General features: G+C 40.3%; 1 protein-coding gene across 1 annotated transcript in view; it reads right to left on the bottom strand.

The window, feature by feature from the left end:
* Positions 1-1398: 1398 nt before the first annotated feature.
* The window catches only part of TBC1D9 (TBC1 domain family member 9), a 136232-nt gene continuing 117546 nt past the window's right edge, over positions 1399-20084 (bottom strand). The window contains exons 14-21 of the mRNA XM_001139147.7: positions 19977-20075; positions 19733-19801; positions 14572-14812; positions 8928-8993; positions 8069-8155; positions 4945-5019; positions 4747-4850; positions 1399-3546 (exon numbers count right to left, since the gene is read on the bottom strand). Of these exons, the coding sequence (XP_001139147.3) occupies positions 2824-3546; positions 4747-4850; positions 4945-5019; positions 8069-8155; positions 8928-8993; positions 14572-14812; positions 19733-19801; positions 19977-20075 (1464 nt within the window). The 3' untranslated portion in view covers positions 1399-2823. The remainder of the gene's footprint in view (positions 3547-4746; positions 4851-4944; positions 5020-8068; positions 8156-8927; positions 8994-14571; positions 14813-19732; positions 19802-19976; positions 20076-20084) is intronic.

Consider the following 20084-nt stretch of genomic DNA (forward strand, 5'->3'; position numbering starts at 1 on the left):
TGAACGAATAAGGACAAGATTGCAACAGAATTCTCAGCATATTAATAGAGACAGGCGTTCAGAGGGACTTGCTACTCATTTACTGTCACTTTCTTAATGACAATGGAAAATGCTGGCTCCTCTTCTATATCCAGGGCTACACATTTAAACAAAACACTCTTATTTCCTGCTCAATGCTATCTTTGATTCTGGCGAAGTACAGGTGGGTGAGAGTATTAGATTTTGCAGTTATTTCTTGAGGCATATTTAAGACATCAAAGATAAAAACACATGGAGTCACGTGTAATAATCTTAGAGTCCAATAAATGACTAGCTACTTGATTAAACCAAATGGCATTATAGCATGCTAATAAGGATTAAACAGACGCATTTTCACCGTCATTACTTACATGGAATGAGTACTTTTTTTTGTTAACTTTTATTTTAGGTTCAGGGGTACATATGAAGGTTTGTTATATAGGTAAACTAGTGTCATGGGGGTTTGTTGTACAGATTATTTTGTCACCCAGGTACGAAGCCTATTAACCAATAGTTATTTCTTTCTGTTCCTCTCCCTCCACCCACCCATCACCCTCAAGGAGGCCCCAGTGTATGTTGTTCCCTTCTCTGGGTCCATGTGCTCTCATCGCTTAGCTCCCACTTACAAGTGAGAACATGCAGTATTTGGTTTTCTGCTCCTGCATTAGTTTGCTAAGGATAATGGCCTCCAGCTCCATCCATGTTCCCATAAAATACATGATCTTGTTTTTTATAGCTGCATAGTATTCCGTGGTGTATATGTACCACATTTTCTTTATTCAATTTGCCATTGTGGGCATTTAGATTGATTCCATGTCTTTGCTATTGTGAACACTGCTGTAATGAACATTCACATGCATGTGTCTTTACAGCAGAATGATTTATATTCCTCTGGGTATATTCCCAGTAATGGCATTGCTGGGTTGAATAGTAGTTGTTTTTAGCTCTTTCAGAAATTGCCACATTGCTTTTTACAATGGTTGAACTAAGGTACACTCCCACCAACGGTATATTTGTGCTGTTTACTTTACAACCTCGTCAACATCTGTTCTTTTTTGACTTTTTAATGACTGGTGTGAGATGGTATCTCATTGTGGTTTTGAAGACAGACATGCAACCAACAAGCATATTTTAAAAAGCTGAATATCACTGATCATTATGGATAAGCATTTTAAGTTAGATAACTGATAACAATTATATTCCTTATTTTAAATATAGTCATTGATATACTACAAATTGTATTTCTCTCTCTATGTTTGCCTATAAAATTTATTTACTTAATCAAAATGGTTGCCTGATATAATTTCCCCTGCAAAAGTTGTCAAAAGAATAATGTTATTGCCTTAGGCAGGAACTCAAGCACAAAGATAAAAAGCTGTATCTGAGTATTTGATGTATTTTATTTGTTCACATTTAGCCTATTTGAGGTTAACACTACTTCATTTGACAGTTTAAAAATCATCCTGTAAATAGAATAAAAAACAACAGCAGCAATAGCTAAAAAAAGGACACAATGTATAATAAAATAAAGGAATGTGTTGAAAGAAATATTCCAAAGAAGCAAAGGAAATGAGACCATGATTATGAATTCAACAATCAGAAGAAAAAATCGTCCAACATCTGTAAAAAGCAAAATCATAACAGTAATAAAAAAGAAGCAAGAATTCAAAGTGCAGGTGCGCTAGTTTTCATTTCCACATCCATTCAGGAAATAGAGCATACTATTCTTTTATATAAAGTGACAAGTTCTGTTTTTAAAACATTCAGTTACATTATCTTGCAGATTTTTTTTCAGTTTACATTATCTCTACATTGATTTGATGGAAAGATGGTCATATGCGATATGTGGTATAAATTTCTTCAATCTATGGAGAATACGGAAACGGTAAAGTTGACTGTTTTACTTATGCTTTTTTTTGCAGTAAGAAGCTAAACATCCAGTATCAGAAGCGTCAGTACTTTTACTCTTTCAAAAACAAAAGCAAAGCAAAAGCAAAAACCTGTCATGAGCCCTCTGTCTTTGCTGCTACTTTCAGATTCTCTGTGACAAAAGACTGTTACTTTTCACTGAATTCTAATGAGTTGACGTAAATAATCAGAACAATTTCTTAAATGCAAAATTGGTCTGGTATCTGTCTAAATTGGTCAATACAAGTGTTATTCTGGAATCATGTAAAAATCACTTACTTTCATAACTGTTTAGAACCCCAAATGTTTTCCCTTTGAAGGGGAACATCTGTGGAATATGATTTTGAATAGAGGACTTTTATGAAATATATTTCAAATCTTAAAAATATTTTTAATACTTCCTAAAGTGGTATAGGATTTACCCTCGCTGACAATGCCTTCCATTTAAGAACAGTCTTGCATTTGTGGCTTTTCATTTTCCTTACAGCTCTAATTTTATTTAAAAAGCCTGAATACACAAATGACTGCTGCCTTACTTAGCATTAAACAGTACTATTTTTTAAACCATGTATACAGCTCAACAGCAAGATTAATAAGTTATAATACACACATATCACTGACAGATTCATCTTTTTGTTTTTTAGAATTCACGAAATAAACTGTATTCTGGTAAATCCCCTCCCCGCAACAAGAGTGTAATAATGTACCTACATTGAGGTGTTTAAATATTTCTCCAACAGTTTTCATTGAATTACATTATGAAAACACTAGGCTTCAAGCCAGGTACTAATAAATATTTAATTTAAAAGAAAGAAAGAAAAAACTCAACACAGAAGAACATAAAAAATCCCTCCCCTCCCCTCCCTCTCCTCCCACTCCCCCGGGAAGGCGCCCGTGTCAGCCGGACATGGCCGAGATTTCATAGTCACTGGCCGAGGTGAGGGGCTTGCCCATCATCCGGATGTTTTTTGCACTGGTAATCCTGGCCATCATGCACACGGGCTTGTCAAAGTACTTGACCAGGGCAGGCTCAGTTAAGAGGGAGGCCAGGAACTGCTCGAAGGTGATGGCCCAGTCCCGGTCCAGGCTGGTGCTCCGGGGCAGTGCCGCCGTGCCCTGGCCGCTCCGCACCAGGACCGTGTCCTCTCCGATGTCCTCGCAGTGCAGCTTGTCCTCCTCGTGGGAGCCGGCACTCAGCACCGAGTACGAGGACATGGAGCTGTCGTCCTTGGTATCGTCGTCAGAGATCAGCATGGAGGAGCAGGCCCCGTTGTCCCGGGGCGAGGAGTCCTCCAGCTTGATGTCCTCCATTTGTCCTCCAAGGGAGTGTTCCTCGCTGTCGGGGGCCAGGCTGGCCGGCAGGGGCTCAACAGACTCCACCACGTAAGGCTGGCCTGGCCCTTTCTTGGGGAAGAGCACGCCTGGGATGCCCTGGTGGCAGGACGGCCCACTGCCTCCGCTCCCGCCCTCCTTTGCAGGCTGGGCCACGAACAACTTGCCGACCTCCCCAATCTCCAGCAGGAGGCTGGTCACTGCTGCCGTGGCATGGTACAGCTCCTGCTCATTGGGGTCTTCGCTGAACATGTTATACATTGTCTTACACAGTTCAATGAACTGCCCCTGAAAAGTGATTTGGAAAAACACAATGTGAAATCTTGGGGGAGCAGAAAGGCAGCACTGAAGTGGACTGTAAAGCCATTTAAATGAGAACGCCTAAAGATCCCTGGAAAGTCCTCCGCCTAGGCTGGATGGACATGTTTAAAGTCTCCTATTGATGTTTCTATTTTTAATTTTTATTTCTTTTTGAGACAGGGTCTCTCTTTGTCGCCCAGGCTGGAGTGCAGTGGTGCAATCACGGTTCACTGCAGCCTCAACATCCTGGGCTCACATGAACCTCCCACCTCAGCCCCCCAGGCACACACCACTATGCTCTGCTAATCTTTGCGTTTTTTGTAGAGATGGGGTTTCGCCATTTTACCCAGGCTGGTCTTGTACTCCTGGGCTAAGTGATCCTCCTGCCTTGGCCTCCCAAAGTGCTGGAATTACAGGTGTGAGCCACCACACCCAGCTTATTTTCCCATTTTTTAAATTTGAAAATTTCCCAACATCTATGAAAGTTGGAATGAAAAAGTAAACATCCATGTACAGCTCACCTCGAGTCAAGAAGGACTATGTCATACATTTGGCTCAGTAACTTTTTTCTTGTTCTCTTTTCCCTTTTTGAAACATCTTAAGGAAATCCGAGACTCATCTCTTTTCACGTCTACACACTTTAGCCTGCACCTCAATTTTTCCAAGGTTAGCTCCAATCCCTCCTCCCACGACACATGCCCCATCTCCCTGGACAGAAGTAATGCTTTAGTGCTTTCAGTCTCCACCCAGATGACTTCTCTTCTTCAATTACAAAACTTAGCATTTTCAGCCTATAATTATTTATATTGTTTTTTTCTTCCTCATTTCACCAGGTTTTTAAGGAAAATGTGCAGACACCTTTATAGCTAAGCACGGTGATCTGAAAACAGCAATGTGTTTGTCTTTCGAGTATCTGAGGGTATTTTTAATGATTGCAATAAGATGCATTTACTCTCAAAATGGAATATGTTGTAGTTCACATTTCCTCTGAGGAAGTCGTTTTTTCACAATGGAGCATATTTTTGATGCATAAATACATGCACAAAATAGGTCCAAATGGATACTAAGTAAAGGCCCCAAAGTTATTATTTTTGAGGGGTATTGAGTCTACATTTATCGATGACTTTTCAGTCATAGAAAAAAGAGTGTCCAGGTTTGAAGTGAATGATTTGAACTTTAAGCACTTACCTGATTTAGTTTGGGTAAATCCTTTGCATTCTTTGACTTAGATTTATTTTCTGGAGTCCACAGTCTCAAATAATTACGATTTTCTTGGGAATTTGCTCTCTTCCCTACAACCCAAATGTCAAGAAATAAGTGCTTACAGGTCAAAAAACAAGTGTACAACCAGCAAGAAGGTAAACATATAGAAGAGAATATCCTTACCTTTGTCTGGCTTTAGGCTCACCGTAACAAAGCCATCATCTGCACCCTGTTTGCTTCTGCTATCCAATCCAACAACTACCAAGAAATGATTCAGAAGAAAAAAGTAGAATGTTATATAATATGACCATGGAATTAGCATTTGTAGTGGAAAATAGAAGACTCTCTAAGTAGGGTTGCCTGATTTAGCAAACAAACAAACAAAAAAACTCCTCAAAACAAAACAAAACATTCAGTTAAATTTCAATTTCAGATAAACAACAATTTTTTGGGGGGATAAGTATAACCCTGACATTAGAGGGGACATACTTATACTAAGAAAATTATTTTGTATCTGAGATTCAAATTTTACTACATGTCCCATAATTTTATCTGACAACACTATCTCCAGGTAAAGGACCTCCGCAGAATTCTTTCTCACAGCTGGGGTTCAGTGTACAATAAAAAATTAATGGAGGGTCAAGCACCGTGGCTCATGCCTGTAATCCCAGCACTTTGGAAGGCCGAGGTGGGCAGATCACCTGAGGTCAGGGGTTCAAGACCATCCTGGTCAACATGGTGAAACCCTGTTTCTACTAAAAATAGAAAAATTAGCCAGATGTGGTGGCACATGCCTGTAATCCCAGCTACTCGGGAGACTGAGGCAGGAGAATTGCTTAAACCCAGGAGGCAGAGGTTGCAGTGGGCTGAGATGGTGCCATTGCACTCCAGCCTGGGCAACTAGAGCAAAACTCCATCTCAAAAAAAAAAAAAATTAATGGGATAATGCCACATAGCCTTTAGTACTTAAAAAATGGTAGTGCTTGCCCCAATGAATGTTGATTTCTCTCCTGTCTTTTCTACATTATCATTTAACTTTGCATATATGAGACAGATTTTTTTTGCCAGACCCTGCAAAAGATCCAGAACTCACTCTTTCAAGGAAATTAAAATCTATGTTCGTAGAAGAGAGAAAAAATTTTTTTTTGCTAAAATGTTACATGCTATAAAACTACTTCAGATTTATAATTTGGTACTTCAAAAATATGACTTTTAAGGAACCCACTTATAACTGTTTTGTCTTCTTAAAACGAGACATTACAGGGCACATAGGGACTTCAAAATAGAGAGGTGTACAATGCCCTCAGTTTCCCATGCAGTTTGTTGGCTGTTAGGGTGCATTCCAGCACTTCTTCAACCACCCAAAGCTGGCTGGTCAGACAGAGATGTGGCCTTTACTGTATTACGTGTCAAATTAATCTCAGCAGCTTTTAAGACACAGTGAGGAAAGTGTACTATGTGTTGTTGGGAAATTCCTCCCCTCTTAATGTTGAAAATGATGTAGGCAACAAGTGGATTTTTAAAAAATATTTAATGTATGGTAAGTCCATGCAATGGATACTATATAGCCATTTAAAAACCACATTTTCAAAGAAATTTTAATGACAAAGTAATATTCTCACTGGATTTCAAGTAAAAAAAGCAGGATACAAAACTGTATAGGTAGTTTGATCCCAGTTCTATATACATATATCTGTGGTGTGTATGTGTACAATTTGAATAAAAAACTGAAATATTTCAAGGTGAATTATTAGTTATCTTTATATGGTAAGATTCTAAGACAGTTTTGGCTTACTTATTTTACCCGTACCTGAAACATTTCCATGCAAAGCAATAGCATCTTTGGCATTGGAAAACCTTCAAAAAGCATATTTCAATGATATTACATGCTATTGGCATGTGACCATTTCTGAAGCATTTCTAAAACAAGAGAATCCCTTTCTGAGATGTATGTCTACTAAGAAATGTGTGGAGAACATTTTGTGGCCAGAATGTGACTGCTAATGATATTAGGTTGGTGAAAAGTAATTGTGGTTTTTGCCATTACTTCCAATATATAATATTAAGAATATGTAGGATGCACTAAGACACTATGCAAAATGTCTTATTACATTCTCTTATTAGGTCCTAATTACACCCAATATGATAGTTATCATCTCCATTCTCCACACAAGGAAACTGAGGCTCACATAGGAACCTGCCTGCACTCACCTAGACAACACTATATATAGCTAGTGTTCTGTCCAAAGCTCCTACCCTCGACTTGTATTGCCAGTCATAAGACTGAGCCTGGCTCACTCTCTCTACAGAAATCACTTTGGTGCTTACAGTCTAAAAGTAAGGTCTCTTGGTGCAGGTCTCTGTTGTGCTTATTTGGGGATGGCAAAACTTAAGAGGCAAAAGAACCCAGGAGAAACCTACATTTACTTTTGGACTTAGGTGAGTTGATAAAGTTGACCTAATGATGAATTAGAAGGTAACTTACTGCAGTAGCAAGCCAAAAGACAATGCTAGATTAATGTAAGACAAAACAGTATATGAATTAATATATAAATTTGGAGACATATATGAGTTGAATCACATCTTTGTAGACCTATCATCCACAGAGAGCAGGAGTCAGCATATGTCTTTTGTAAAGGACCAGACAATGAATATTTTAACCTTTGTAGGTCATACTGTCTCTGTTTTAGCCACTCAATTCTGCAACACGAAAACAGCCATAAGCAATACATATATAAATGAGCTTGGCTGTCTTCCAACAAAACTATTTATAGGCACTGAAGTTTCTATTTCATATACTTTTCATGTGGCAAAAATATTTTACTTTTGATTTTTAAAAACCATTTAAAAATGTAAAAAACCATTCTTAGTTCACAGGCTGTAAAAAATAGGTGGTGGGCTGGATTTGGCCCACGGGCTATAGTTTGCCAACTTCTGCTATAGAGCAAACACAGATATAAGAGAATGCTTTCTGACAGAAATGCTAGTTCCAATTCTGGATGGCTGCCTAACAGGATATTATTAATGAGGCTGATCCTGGCAGAAAGAGGGCAGCAAAGTATACAGCTCTATAGGACACAAGTTTCCTAACCTACTGGGAAACAATGTACATGTTTCCTTCAGTGGGCTGAGGTACCTACTGCCCAATAGTTGCCTAATCTCAAAAACTGGAAAGGAAAGTAACCAATTAAGGCAACCATATTTACATACTTCTTTGATTGACTAGCTTTGGAGGCAAGTCTTTTTCCAATAATGGAGGGCTCGGTAGAAAACAAATATAGTATCTTTGGTGAGAAAAGTCACTTACCATGTGTACATTCTGGGGTAATATCTTCAAAGAAGTACTGAGTTGCTTCAAAAGCAGAATCTGGTTCATCTTGATCAGAGGATGGCTCTAGGGAGGGGAGGAAACATAATTCTCATATTGGTAGGGCCATGATCCAGTGAAAGTATGCTTAATTATTAAATAAAATGACATAAGTGGGGATGAAAAGCTAAAGTTACAAAGGTGGGATGGGGCCTTGAGTGCCTACTGTCTCTAAACCTTAGTGGAGGAGGTCACTAACTCCATCTAACTCCACCTTCCCTTTTAACAACCCCACACCAAAGTGTTCCTTCATATTTTCTGTGTTATGGAGAATTTTCCAAGTTGTATGGAATAATGCTATATTAACAAAATTTTAGGAAACTGTACGCTATAAAGAGAATTCCCAAATCTAGTTTTATCCTACCTCTATTGTTCGTGCCAATCTCATCTCATTTTTAAAAGTATTTGCTAGATAGATCCCAGCTGGTACCAACCTTGTTTAAAATTGAAAAAACCTCACCATTTTCCCCACTTGTTCCTGTCAATGTTCCTACACTCCTTTTCTCTCTCACAATCCTTGTATCCCAGGTGTTACCAAGTGCTATTTATTCTTTCTCTTGCAGATGCCTGCCTGCTCTTTTCTGTTACCACAACTCACTCTTCACACAGGTAAATGACCATACAATCAAGTGCATGCTGATTCAAGAACTTATGGAAATTGTCATTGTTCAGTTAGTTCTTAGTGACTCATGAATGATGGTGTATATCAAAAAGAGGACGATCAGGTTACACCTAAAAAAGAGACTTCAAGCCAGGTCATGGTTACAGACACATGTACTGCTCCATGTAGCTCACTCACCAGGCAAGACGTGCATTTTGTACAGGAGTTTGAGCTTCTCTGTGAGGTCCCCATGGCATGCAGCACCTAGAAGTCACATAAATACCAATGTGAAATGCATCACATGTGCTAATAAACTCCAGGCCTAGTGTTCCTCTAAAAAGTCTACTTCATACACATTCCAACCAAGACATTGTGTGGTGAAAGGCCTGGCCAGGACCTGTTTGGGTTAAGAGCTCAGGAACCAGGATGGTTGGTTTCAAATCCTCTGCATGTACTACATACTCTTGGGAGAGTTAAACCCTCTGTACCTCAGTTTCCCCTCTGTAAGGTGAGATGATAATAGAAGATTCTACCAGTGATCCTGATGTCAGGACTCCACGAAATGTCAGAACTAAAAGTGTTAAAACATATAAAGCACCTAGAATAGTGCCTGGCACCTAATAAACTAGCTTTATTAATGAGAAAGGTCATGTGATTGGGGCACAACATCTTAAATAACCATTAGAGTTCAGAAATAATTTCAAGATATGTTTTGATATCACTTCAAATTACTCATTCTAGAAATCCTTTTTAATTGTTTTTGAGCTCCTAAGTATTTCCTTAATTTATCTGAACCTATTGGTCATTATATCACCATAGCTTCAATCGGAAGAATCCTGTTGATTTTCCCCTCAAAGTCCATATTTATTGCTAGAACCAGAAAATCCTTTGTAAATATATATTCTGAGAGCACCTAAAGATAAATGAGATTTGGAAAAAGAAGAAAAATAGGAATCATAGAATCTGGGTTGGAAGGGACCTTATGGGTTATCTTGTCTGACCTTCCACTTAATGTAGGATCTCCTCTCACACACCCAGTGAGACAGGACTCCAGCATCTGCTGAAACATTCTCAAAGATGGGGAACTCAGTACAACCAGAGGCATTTCATTCCAAGCTGTATTCTTTAAATACTGAAAGTTCTTCTGTAATTTTTAGTCTAATGACCCTTAAAACCTGTAGTCTCAACTTTATGAAGTCCGTGAACCCCTCAAAATGAAAAATTTTATTTATGTTCATATGTTACTTTGGGGAAAGAAAATGTCCATAGTCTTTATCAGATCTCAAAGAGTCCATGACTCAAAAATGGTTTAGAACTACTCCTCTTTCTCTTATCCCACTCTTTAAAGCAAAACAGAATGGGTGTCTCAACTCTTCCACACAACAATCCTTCAGATTTTAAGAACAGCTGTCCTGTCTTCCTCAAGCTTATCTTTTTGGGCCAACTTTATCTTCTCAGATTAGATCTTTCCAATTTTTTCAATTTTCTCATATGATGTGATTTGTTTATCCTTCCCTATTATTATCCACATCTACCTTATATGTTAATTTCTCAATCAATATCCCTCTGGAATGAGTTCAGAAGCCTCTTGACCACTCCAGGAAATAGGGGAACTGTTCCTGACTCTTCCATTAGTATAGCCTAAGTGTGAATTCAACTGTTCACACTCTCACAGTGGAGTTTCTTAATGATCACATGGTTAACTAAACTCCCGGATGTTTGCATGATTAATAAAACTAATCATGAAAATAATGACGGACATTAACCACCCACTCTGTGTTAAGCCCTGTGCCAATTACTTCATATGTATAATCCCACTTATATCTCATAACAATTCTATAAAATGGGCACAATTATTACTCCTATTTTACAGATAAGAAAAATTGGGCTTATTGAGGTTAAGTAGTTTGTTCAAGGTCATAAGTGACAGGTCCAGGATTTGCACCTGGATTTGTCTGACTCTAGATTCCATGCTGGAAACCACTATTATACTACATGCAGACATCCTAGCTAGTTCTTTAACAATTATTTCTTTAAAAGTAGAACTTATATTTATCCTTATCAACTTTTTTTTCACCAATCATTTTGTAACAGTGAAACAGCAAAAGAACTAACATAACTAATTCAAGTTTTGTTTAAGGGACCTTTACCTGCATGTAGGCTAGGATAATTTTAGAGCACTAAGATAATATGCAAAAACAGCAATCATGTAGTTTTAAAAATTAACTCTGATATTGAAGGAGAAGTATGCAAAAAACCGTTTTGTTAAAGATTCATGGTAGCATTATAACCTGACTGAAGACAAAGAAGTTCCCAACCTTCTCGGACCCCTGCTGGTGCCCAGATATCTGCGTTGTCTGTCACCTCTTGATCCCAACTGCTTCTCATTCCCCTGCCCTTAACACAAAAAGAGCCTAAAATCTGTACTGACATAAGATGGTAGTTTAGGATGCTAGTCTGCCATTTTCGTGATTTGCTGGCTCTCAGAATAAACCTGGTTTTCTTCCCACCCAAGAAACTCTTGTCTCTTGAGTTTGTTTTTCGAGTGGTGAGCAGCCAAACCTGGGTTCAGTTATAATTTCTGCCTATCATAATTTTTAAAAACCTACTTTTGTCACCTAACATACCCTTGGCTATCTCTTCTACCTTCATGTGGCCCCACCCATTCAGTAAGTGTACTCTGCCTTCATGGTTCAAGGTGTCCGCTGAGTCCGGTAGGGGAGAATGAGTAATAATCATAGTGACAATCATAACCGACATTTTTTTGAGCCAGACACCCTTCTAGAACTTTACTTGAATTGTTTCATTTAGTTTTGATGGTTAACTCTATCGTGCAAATAAGGATGCAACTGCAAAGAGCCCAAATACTGGGTCCAAGGGTACTAGTGAATACTCTCTCAGTTGAAATGAACTTATTGCCCATCACACTTTTGGGTGCAGTGTTCAGCCAGTTACACAATCACCAATTTCCATATACTTTCACCTTTTCCATTGGTAATGAATTATTTATCCAATGACCGGCTGCATCACAACTCATTATGCTATGTTTATAGACTCTAAGTTTCAGCCTCACTGTTGGAAAAAGAGATACAGCTAATTCATGGCTTCTGACAGAAACCCCTCATTTCTTTGTTTGTTTGAGATGGAGTCTTGCTCTGTTGCCCAGGCTGGAGTGCAGTGGCACGATCTCGGCTCACTGCAACCTCTGCCTCCCGGGTTCAAGCGATTCTCCTGCCTCAGCCTCCCAAGTAGCTGGGACTACAGGCGCCCACCAGTACGCCCGGCTAATTTTTTGTATTTTTAGTAGAGACGGGTTTCACCGTGTTAGCCAGGATGGTCTTGATCTCCTGACCCCGTGATCTGCCTGCCTCAGCCTGAAACCCCTAATTTCTAATTCCACAAAGACCATCTATCTGTTTAGTAATTTCTAGAGGGATCTCTCTGGGGATTGATATAAAATTACTGATACATGTTTTTCAGAATTCATTTTTTAGTTTTTCTTTTTTTTTTTTGAGATGGAGTCTTACTCTGTCGTCCAGGCTGGAGTGCTGTGGCACGATGTCTGCTCACTGCAATCTCTGCCTCCTGGGTTCAAGTGATTCTCATATCTCAGCCTCCTGAGTAGCTGGGATTATAGGGACCTGCCACCACGCCTGGCTAATTTTTGTATTTTTAGTAGAGACAGGGTTTTACCATGTTGGCCAGGATGGTCTTGAACTCCCGACCTCAAGTGATCCACCCACCTCGGCCTCCCAAAGTGCTGGGATTACAGCCATGAGCCACGGGGCCTGGCCCATTCTTTAGTTTCTTTAAACACAGACAGAATTTCTCATTTCTGCTTGACTTTCCCATCTCCATAACTATAACTGACCAATGTAACTGACAACAGCTCTGCAACCACATCTGAGAGTTCTCCCACTAATCTGGGGTATAGTTTACTTTGCCCAGGAACTCAACTGCATTTTGAAGTCTAAATATTCTTTTCCAGTGTTTTCTCTATGCTGGACTTCAAGACTCTTTTTGCTTCTTGAAGATTTTCAAAAGTATTCTCCTTACTGGAGTTGACTGAATTTAAGTAAATTAAATATTTTTGTTTATTTCTGTCACTTTCTACATGTAGAACGCGTCTCTTTTTTCTCCTCTTTATTTTTGCCCAAAGGTTTTTTTTTAAAATATCTCTTTTGATGGATACCTATATGACAAGCAGTAATTACCCTGGAAGTAAAGAAGATTAGCATAGCGTTAAAGGGGTCTTTAGTGTTATCTGATTTGTGCCACTTTTTAAAAAAGCAGACTGTACTTATATATCACTTGTGTAATTAAAAATTAATAGTGCCTCCTTCTTCCTAAAAAATGCCCTTTTGTTATCCTCAGTACAGAGTAGTGAGAAAAGGATAAGCTTTCAGGACAGATAGCCGTTGTTTGAATCCTGGGTCTAGCATGTATTAGCTGTGCCTCTCATTTCAGTTCAATAACAGATATTTATTGGTTTGCTAAAAACTAATGTTCCAACAAGTTACTTTAACTTTTCTGAGCTTCTATTTCTTTAGCTAAATATGGAGATAATAGTAGCAAGCAGGTAGGTAACGAAGCATAAGAGTAACAGCACAAACTGTGCCTCTTGAGTACGTGGAATCAAACACAAACTTTATACTTGCATGCCCTTAGACAAATTAAATGCATGTGAATTGTGCACATAAAAAGCATTAGGGCAATGCCAGGCATGCAGTAAATGCTGTATAAATGTCAGTTATCACTATCATTATTACACCTAAGAGCTGTTGTTTAGATTAATATAGTAAAAGTTCTAAAGTATCACAACAGTATCTGCACTCTAAATAAATGCGAGTTCTCCCATGTTCCCTCTTTTAAGCGTATAGATGAGTGCTTTATACAATTTTTGTTTTAACCTCAACGGACCTTACCTACATACATCCCTTCCCTTTTTAAAAAACCATCAGCTTCCTCTGGCCTTTATGTCTTCTAGATATAACTCTTACAGATTAAAGATGTTCTTTAGAAATGCTGGCTCTATGCCTGACATTTTCTCTTTCCTTGGGTACTTCTTTTTAAAGCATATGGCCCAAGGTCATAGAGTAGCACAATTAGAATTTAAAAAAAATTGTTCTTACCTCATTCTGGCATAATGCCTGCTATACTCTCAACCTTACGTCAAGTGGGCCAGGCTCCACTACCATGAAGCTTTTGTGCCCAGTTATAAAAAGAACAAGAGTCCAAAAAGGCAGTCATATGCAGGGCAGTGAGCAAACCAGACAGGGAGCTGATAGGTAGCTGCCCTCATGCTGTGGTGAGGTGTGGGGTGAGGCTGGGCTTGCTCCTGCTGGAAGGTTCCTCCTCCCAGCAAAAGGGAGAGAAAAGACTTCCATTTAGGCCGCAGGGCTGCTGTGATGCTCCTTTATTAAAAACATTTCATAATGTTTTATGAAAGTATGAAATTACATATAAAATTTACTATGAAATAGATGTTTTATGCAATTATATATAATATATTCAATAAAATATTCTATTTTTTTGGTCAAATAGTAGTAATCCACCAACCCAAACATTTGTCTCTTGTAAAACTATCTCGTCTGTGGTTTCAGTGTTTATGTTGGCATTTCATTGTCTTCTGAATTCTCTAATAATGTACTTTTAACTAGTGTTGAGGGCTGTCTGATGTAGAGGCAACGATTTATCCATATACTATGTTCATGAAAAACACATTTTATAATCAGTTTGCAAACCTCCCCTTGTGCTTCTGTAGCCCTGAGGGCAGCATGGGCAACACTAGGCACAGCTCCATCATCCCATCCCAACTCATGCAATAGTACCACGTCCTTACTTAGCCCAGAGACAAACTCCCGGAAGTTAATCAAAGAGTCTCCATTTTCATCTAATAACTGGAACAAGCGGGAAGCCAGAACGTCAGAGTGAGTTCCACATGCCCAAGGAAAGAGAAGAGCAAACATTCCCTTGAACTGCTCGAAGTCAATGCGATACTGTTCCAGGTAGGGCAGGCTGGGGTCATGTCGGTCCAGTGCGTTGCTGCTCCCGCCCCAGTAGCAGCTGGTGAGATGTTCTGCCTGAAAAAGAATGGATGATCACTGGGGACCCTCTTTTGCAGCAAATACCAGAAAGAAAACGCCCATCCTCCAGTTTGGAAAGGGCTTTAGGTGAATCTGTGTGCATCCCCTGGGGCAGGGCTGTGGCCTCAGGGCCCCCTTGGTCTCTTAGTTCTACATACACCTCCACTTGACCAGCCCTTCACTGCCTCCACGCCAACCATTTCTGCAGTTTACATCTGGAAGGTCTGCTTCAATTACTGGGTGTAGGTGAAGAAAGAAAGGGAACTCTCCCCCACCACATTCTCTTCCCCCTTACCTACACACTCGCATACATTTTAGAACTAACTCCCATAAAGAGAAAGAAATTTTTTAGCTTAAATAGAATGCTACTTGAAAAAGATAGGAGTTTAGGTAATGTGACCGCCTTGTTTTCTAGGTGACAATGGTAAAATCCAGACTTTATGTGGCTCATATGAGGTCAACCAACCAGTTAGTTAAAGCAGAATCATGATGAGATTTTGTGTTTCTTAACTCCCGCTTTAATGTCCCATGTATCATACATAACCCCCTGCTTCCCTGCTCACCAAAATCACATAAATAAGATCACAGTCACACAGTATTCAACCTACAAGTGTGTGGTCATCCAATTTCACACATCTGTAAATAGCTCTAGAAAAATTATCAGCGTAGGAACCACTCCGGCGAGCAGAATAGAGATCCAGACCCAGCAAAGGGCTTCCTGTTGCTGGCCTTGGAAAAAAGGCAGCCTCTTTATTCATGAGGTCATGGTGACTCTGGTAGAAATATCCACTCCTTTTAGGAAGACCACACAAAAAAGCATGCGCTAGAAAGTTCTGAAAGAACACCCTCAACCCCACACAGGCATTTATAGTTAACTCTGGGTGGCAGGTGGGGGAGAAAGGAGGAGCATAAAAAGGAGGACTTCGTTTTTACTTTTTCCATATTGTATTGTCTGAATATTTCACTATAAGCATGAATAAATATGGTAATAGAAAAAAAAAAAAACACCTTTGGCCAGGTGCAGTGGCTCATTCCTTTGGCCAGGTGCAGTGGCTCATTCCTATATTCCCAGCACTTCGGGAGGCCAGGCGGGAGGATCGCCTGAGCCCAGGAATTTGAGAACAGCCTGGGCAACATACTGAGACCCTGTCTCTACGAAAAAAAGTTTAAAAAGTAGCTGGGCATGGTGGCACATGCCTGTAGTCCCAGCTACTTGGAAGGCTGAGGTGGGAGGATAGCTTGAGCCCAAGAGGTCAAGTCTGCAGTGACCTGGGATGGTGCCACTGCACTGTAGCCTGGGTGACAGAGTGAGACCTTGTCTTAAAAAAATAAAACTAAAAAAGAAGAAAGAAAAATTACTTTTGAAAATCCTTCTCTTTTCCCTAGGGTTTCTGAAAAAGAGGAGAGTCAATTGTGAGTATGTTATATTTCTATTTTACTCTCCCTTAGAAAAGGAGCAAAGAAGATCAATGTCTTTTCACAATTATTTATTGGGAATTGTAGTGAAAAAGCTAAAAAGAGGAGTGGGAGTAGGGAAGAGAGGAGGAAGGAGAGGTGGTGAGCAGAACCAGTTAGGTTTTTTGCAAGGTGACCTTGAGAGAATAAAGGTAACTGTGTCAAAGTTCCGCGGGCTTTGGGACTGCATTCCTGGGACTGCATTCCTGGCTGCAGGGTGGAGGCGGGTGTGTCAGTGGCAGGGAGGCAGAAGCTGAGGTCAGAGTGGCCTGCTGGGTTGAGCTGCACTCTGAACGAGCATGAGTGGAGCCCAGCAGCCCTCTGTGGGCAGCATGGTGTTGGTGATATATTCCGGGAGGGAACCCCTTATCCTGAGCTACATCGGTTGACAAAGGTTACCCAAAGCATTTCCTCCTAAGCACCCCAAGTTGCTCTGAACCTGGCCTGAACATGGGTGCAGGCACTTTCATGGTGCTCACAACCATTAGGATAAAACATGTCCTTCAGATCATCTCCCTTGTTCCTTGCTGAGAGCCCACAGACCATCATTTGGGGACTAGGGGCCCAGAGATTGAAACAGAAGGGCTAATTTGGAAAGAGTTCAAGAGAAACCAGGGCAAAGGGCCCCTGAACCACATTTTCCATGAAATCTGCCTTAAGGTGCATTCTTTAACCTTTTCTCCTCAAGTTCTATCCAAAAGTCTGTGCAGTAAGCTCCTTGGGAGGAGGACTACATCATTCCTTTGTATCTCCAGAAAAATACCCAGAAATCGACTTTCTTAAAAAAAAATTTAAGAGACAGGGTCTCACTCTGTTGCCCAGGCTGGAGTGCAGTGGTGTGATCCTGGCTCACTGCAGTCTCGACCTCCTGGGCTCAAACGACCCTCCTACGTCAGCCTCTGGGCTACAAATATATGCTACCATGCCTGGCTAATGTAAAAAAAATATATTTTTTAGTGATGGGTCTTGCTATGTTGCCCAGGCTGGTCTAGAACTCCTGGGCTCCAGCACTCCACCCTCCCACCTCAGCTTCCCAAGTACCTGGGATTACAGATGTGAGCTACTGCACCTGGCTCTAGAAATTGGCTTTTTAAAGTACTAAGAAGTCTGGCAGGGTGACTAACACATAGTGATGACTCAATAAGTTTGAGAAGATGAATGAGAGCCAATTGAAGTGTTACAATGATTCCACGAAGTGTCCATAACTGAAGTTTTATATTGGATTCTTTAGTAGAAGAGACTCTGTCCCACCTAACACCAACCGAGTCTCAGGTTCTTCTGGGTCCTCAATAGAGCTGAGGAACCTGTGTTGTCAACACACCCTTAGGGCAGGGTTTTGAGTATAAGAAAAGTGCTTTCCTCAGCATATTCTCAGGGTTCAAATGACACGGCTGTTATCTGAAGGTACACAGACCAGAGAGCGCAGCAGTGCCCAGGTTAAGATGTGGCTTCAGCCGGGCGTAGTGGCTCATGCCTGTAATCCCAGCACTTTGGGAGACCAAGGCAGGCAGATCACAAGGTCAGGAGTTCGAGACCAGCCTGGCCAATATGGTGAAACCCCACCTCTACTAAAAATACAAAAATTAGCCGGGCATGGTGGCAGGCACCTGTACTCCCAGCTACTCGGGAGCCTGAGGCAGGAGAATCGCTTGAACCCGGGAGGCAGAGGCTACAGTGAGCTGAGATTGTGTCATTGCAGTCCAGCCTGGGTGACAGAACGAGACTCCGTCTCAAAGAAGAAAAAAAAAAAAAAAAGATGTGATTTCAATGACTTCCAGATCCAGGACTTCTGTACAGCCAGCCCTGGTCCTCCTCCTTTTGCTTTCCCCGAGTCGGCCTCCTCTGTCCGCTGTCACAGTCCTTTCTCTTACCTGTCCATGCTCTTGCTGCCTCCAGCTGCTACTTCCACTTCGTTTAGCTCCCCCCAGAATCCTGGCCCTGCCCCCATGCCCTGAGAACATTTCTTCTGGTCCTCAGCATCCCTTAAAAACCTGATCTGAATTGCATCATTGTTTTCTCCTGCCTTACGGATCTCCAACTTACACTATGTGGAACAATTAGCTACAGGTGCTTAACATGTACGAATAAAATATTCATGAGCTGGCACACCACAGAGACTGCACCCTCAAGTGCCGGATGCAGGCTGGCAGGGGCGCCGCTGTCCACTCTGTTGATAATGCTGATGCTGCACCAAGCGCACCACCAACCAGCCTGGACACCCGGAGTGCTTCCATCTTTCTGGGCTTCGGTTTCCTCATCAGAAGAATGCAGGGACTGTGTTATATTGAGAACTAATCACTAATTTATCTATTAATTCAACACACATGTTTGGAACACCTACAAAGGCAGAGACTCTAGTATTAGTACTAGTGCACTTTACCAGGCACTAGTGACACCAACATAAATAAAACAGTGGTGCCCTCCAGTGGCGAACAGGCAGTGGACAACATCAGCAAGGGCAGTCCTAAGCAACCACATTTTCTGACCGTAAGATGTAGAATACCAGTGTTCTAGTTTTTATGTTCGTTTCTATTTCCTCCTGTACTATCTTTGCAATTCTCAAAACAGCCAAATTTAGTTCTGATGGTAATTAGGAATTGTGATGAAATTGGCACCTGCATAAAAGGCATATTTTAAACTTTTTTTCCTGTTGATTATCACATTTTAACCTCTGATGCTGATGATACCTATGACAAAAATATTTTTTTCCAAACGAAAAAATTGTACTTTGCTTTATTTATGACCATAATACTTTCTTATTAAGAATCAAGATTGGGGCCAGGTGTGGTGGCTCACACCTGTAATCCCAGCACTTTGGGAGGTCGAGGCAGAGTTCAGGAGTTCAAGACCAGCCTGGCCAACATGGTGAAACCTCATCTCTACTAAAAAAAAAAAAAGAAAAAAGAAAAATATAAAAGTTAGCTGGGTGTGGTGGTGTGCGCCCGTAATCCCAGCTGTATCTGGGCAACAGAGTGAGAGCAAGACTCCGTCTCAAAAAAGAATAAAAATAAAAAAATAAAGATTGGTAGGGGCTGAATTAGGAAAGGAAAATCACAGAAATTTAACCAATTATGCTTTTCCTTGGGCACTTAAACAACTTTATTCTAACTACATAAGGGTGTTTTTATAGCTTAACATAGGCAATCACAATTTGCAATAATTCAAGCAGAACTTAAACTTGATCACCATTGTTTTTAATAAGTATTATGAAGCAATAACCTATTTTTTTAGGTTCAAGTAAACAACTAGAATATTATATGGAGTGCAAGGTAACTAAAACATCAACTTAAATTGGTTATAAGAATGTTTATTTTCATATTAAGTACTCGAGTTTTGTACTCTCAGCTCTAGCTTCCTATTTATATTATCCCTTAATTTAACAGAAAAATCAAGAACTAACTGAATTATTAAGGTGAACTCCTTTACTCCTTTGAATGGGCATGAATTTACTTTGCAACTCACCTTGAAAAGAGCATAAAGTTCTTCCAGCTCATCAATGGTAAAGGAAGTTTCTGTCACAATGGTTCGTACCTATAAAAATATTAAGCAAAATGAATTTCACAAACTCAAAAAGTGGCATGCTGGGAAAATCCCTAATTTTTCCCTTTCAAATTGTTTTCAGTTCTGTCAGGCAGGAATCCACAGCCAGCAGGATTGTGAAGAAGGAAGACGACAAAGGTTGCCTGCTACTTCTTAAAGGACTTACCACGTTGCGTTTCGTAGTATCCTCCAGCGTCTGGATCACTTTCAGTCTCTGTTTGAATCTCATCTGTTCAATCAAATCTGCCCGGATAGTTCCGAATTTCTGTAAAGG

The sequence above is a fragment of the Pan troglodytes genome, chromosome 3, assembly GCF_028858775.2.
Source record: "Pan troglodytes isolate AG18354 chromosome 3, NHGRI_mPanTro3-v2.0_pri, whole genome shotgun sequence".
Lineage (NCBI taxonomy): Eukaryota > Metazoa > Chordata > Mammalia > Primates > Hominidae > Pan > Pan troglodytes.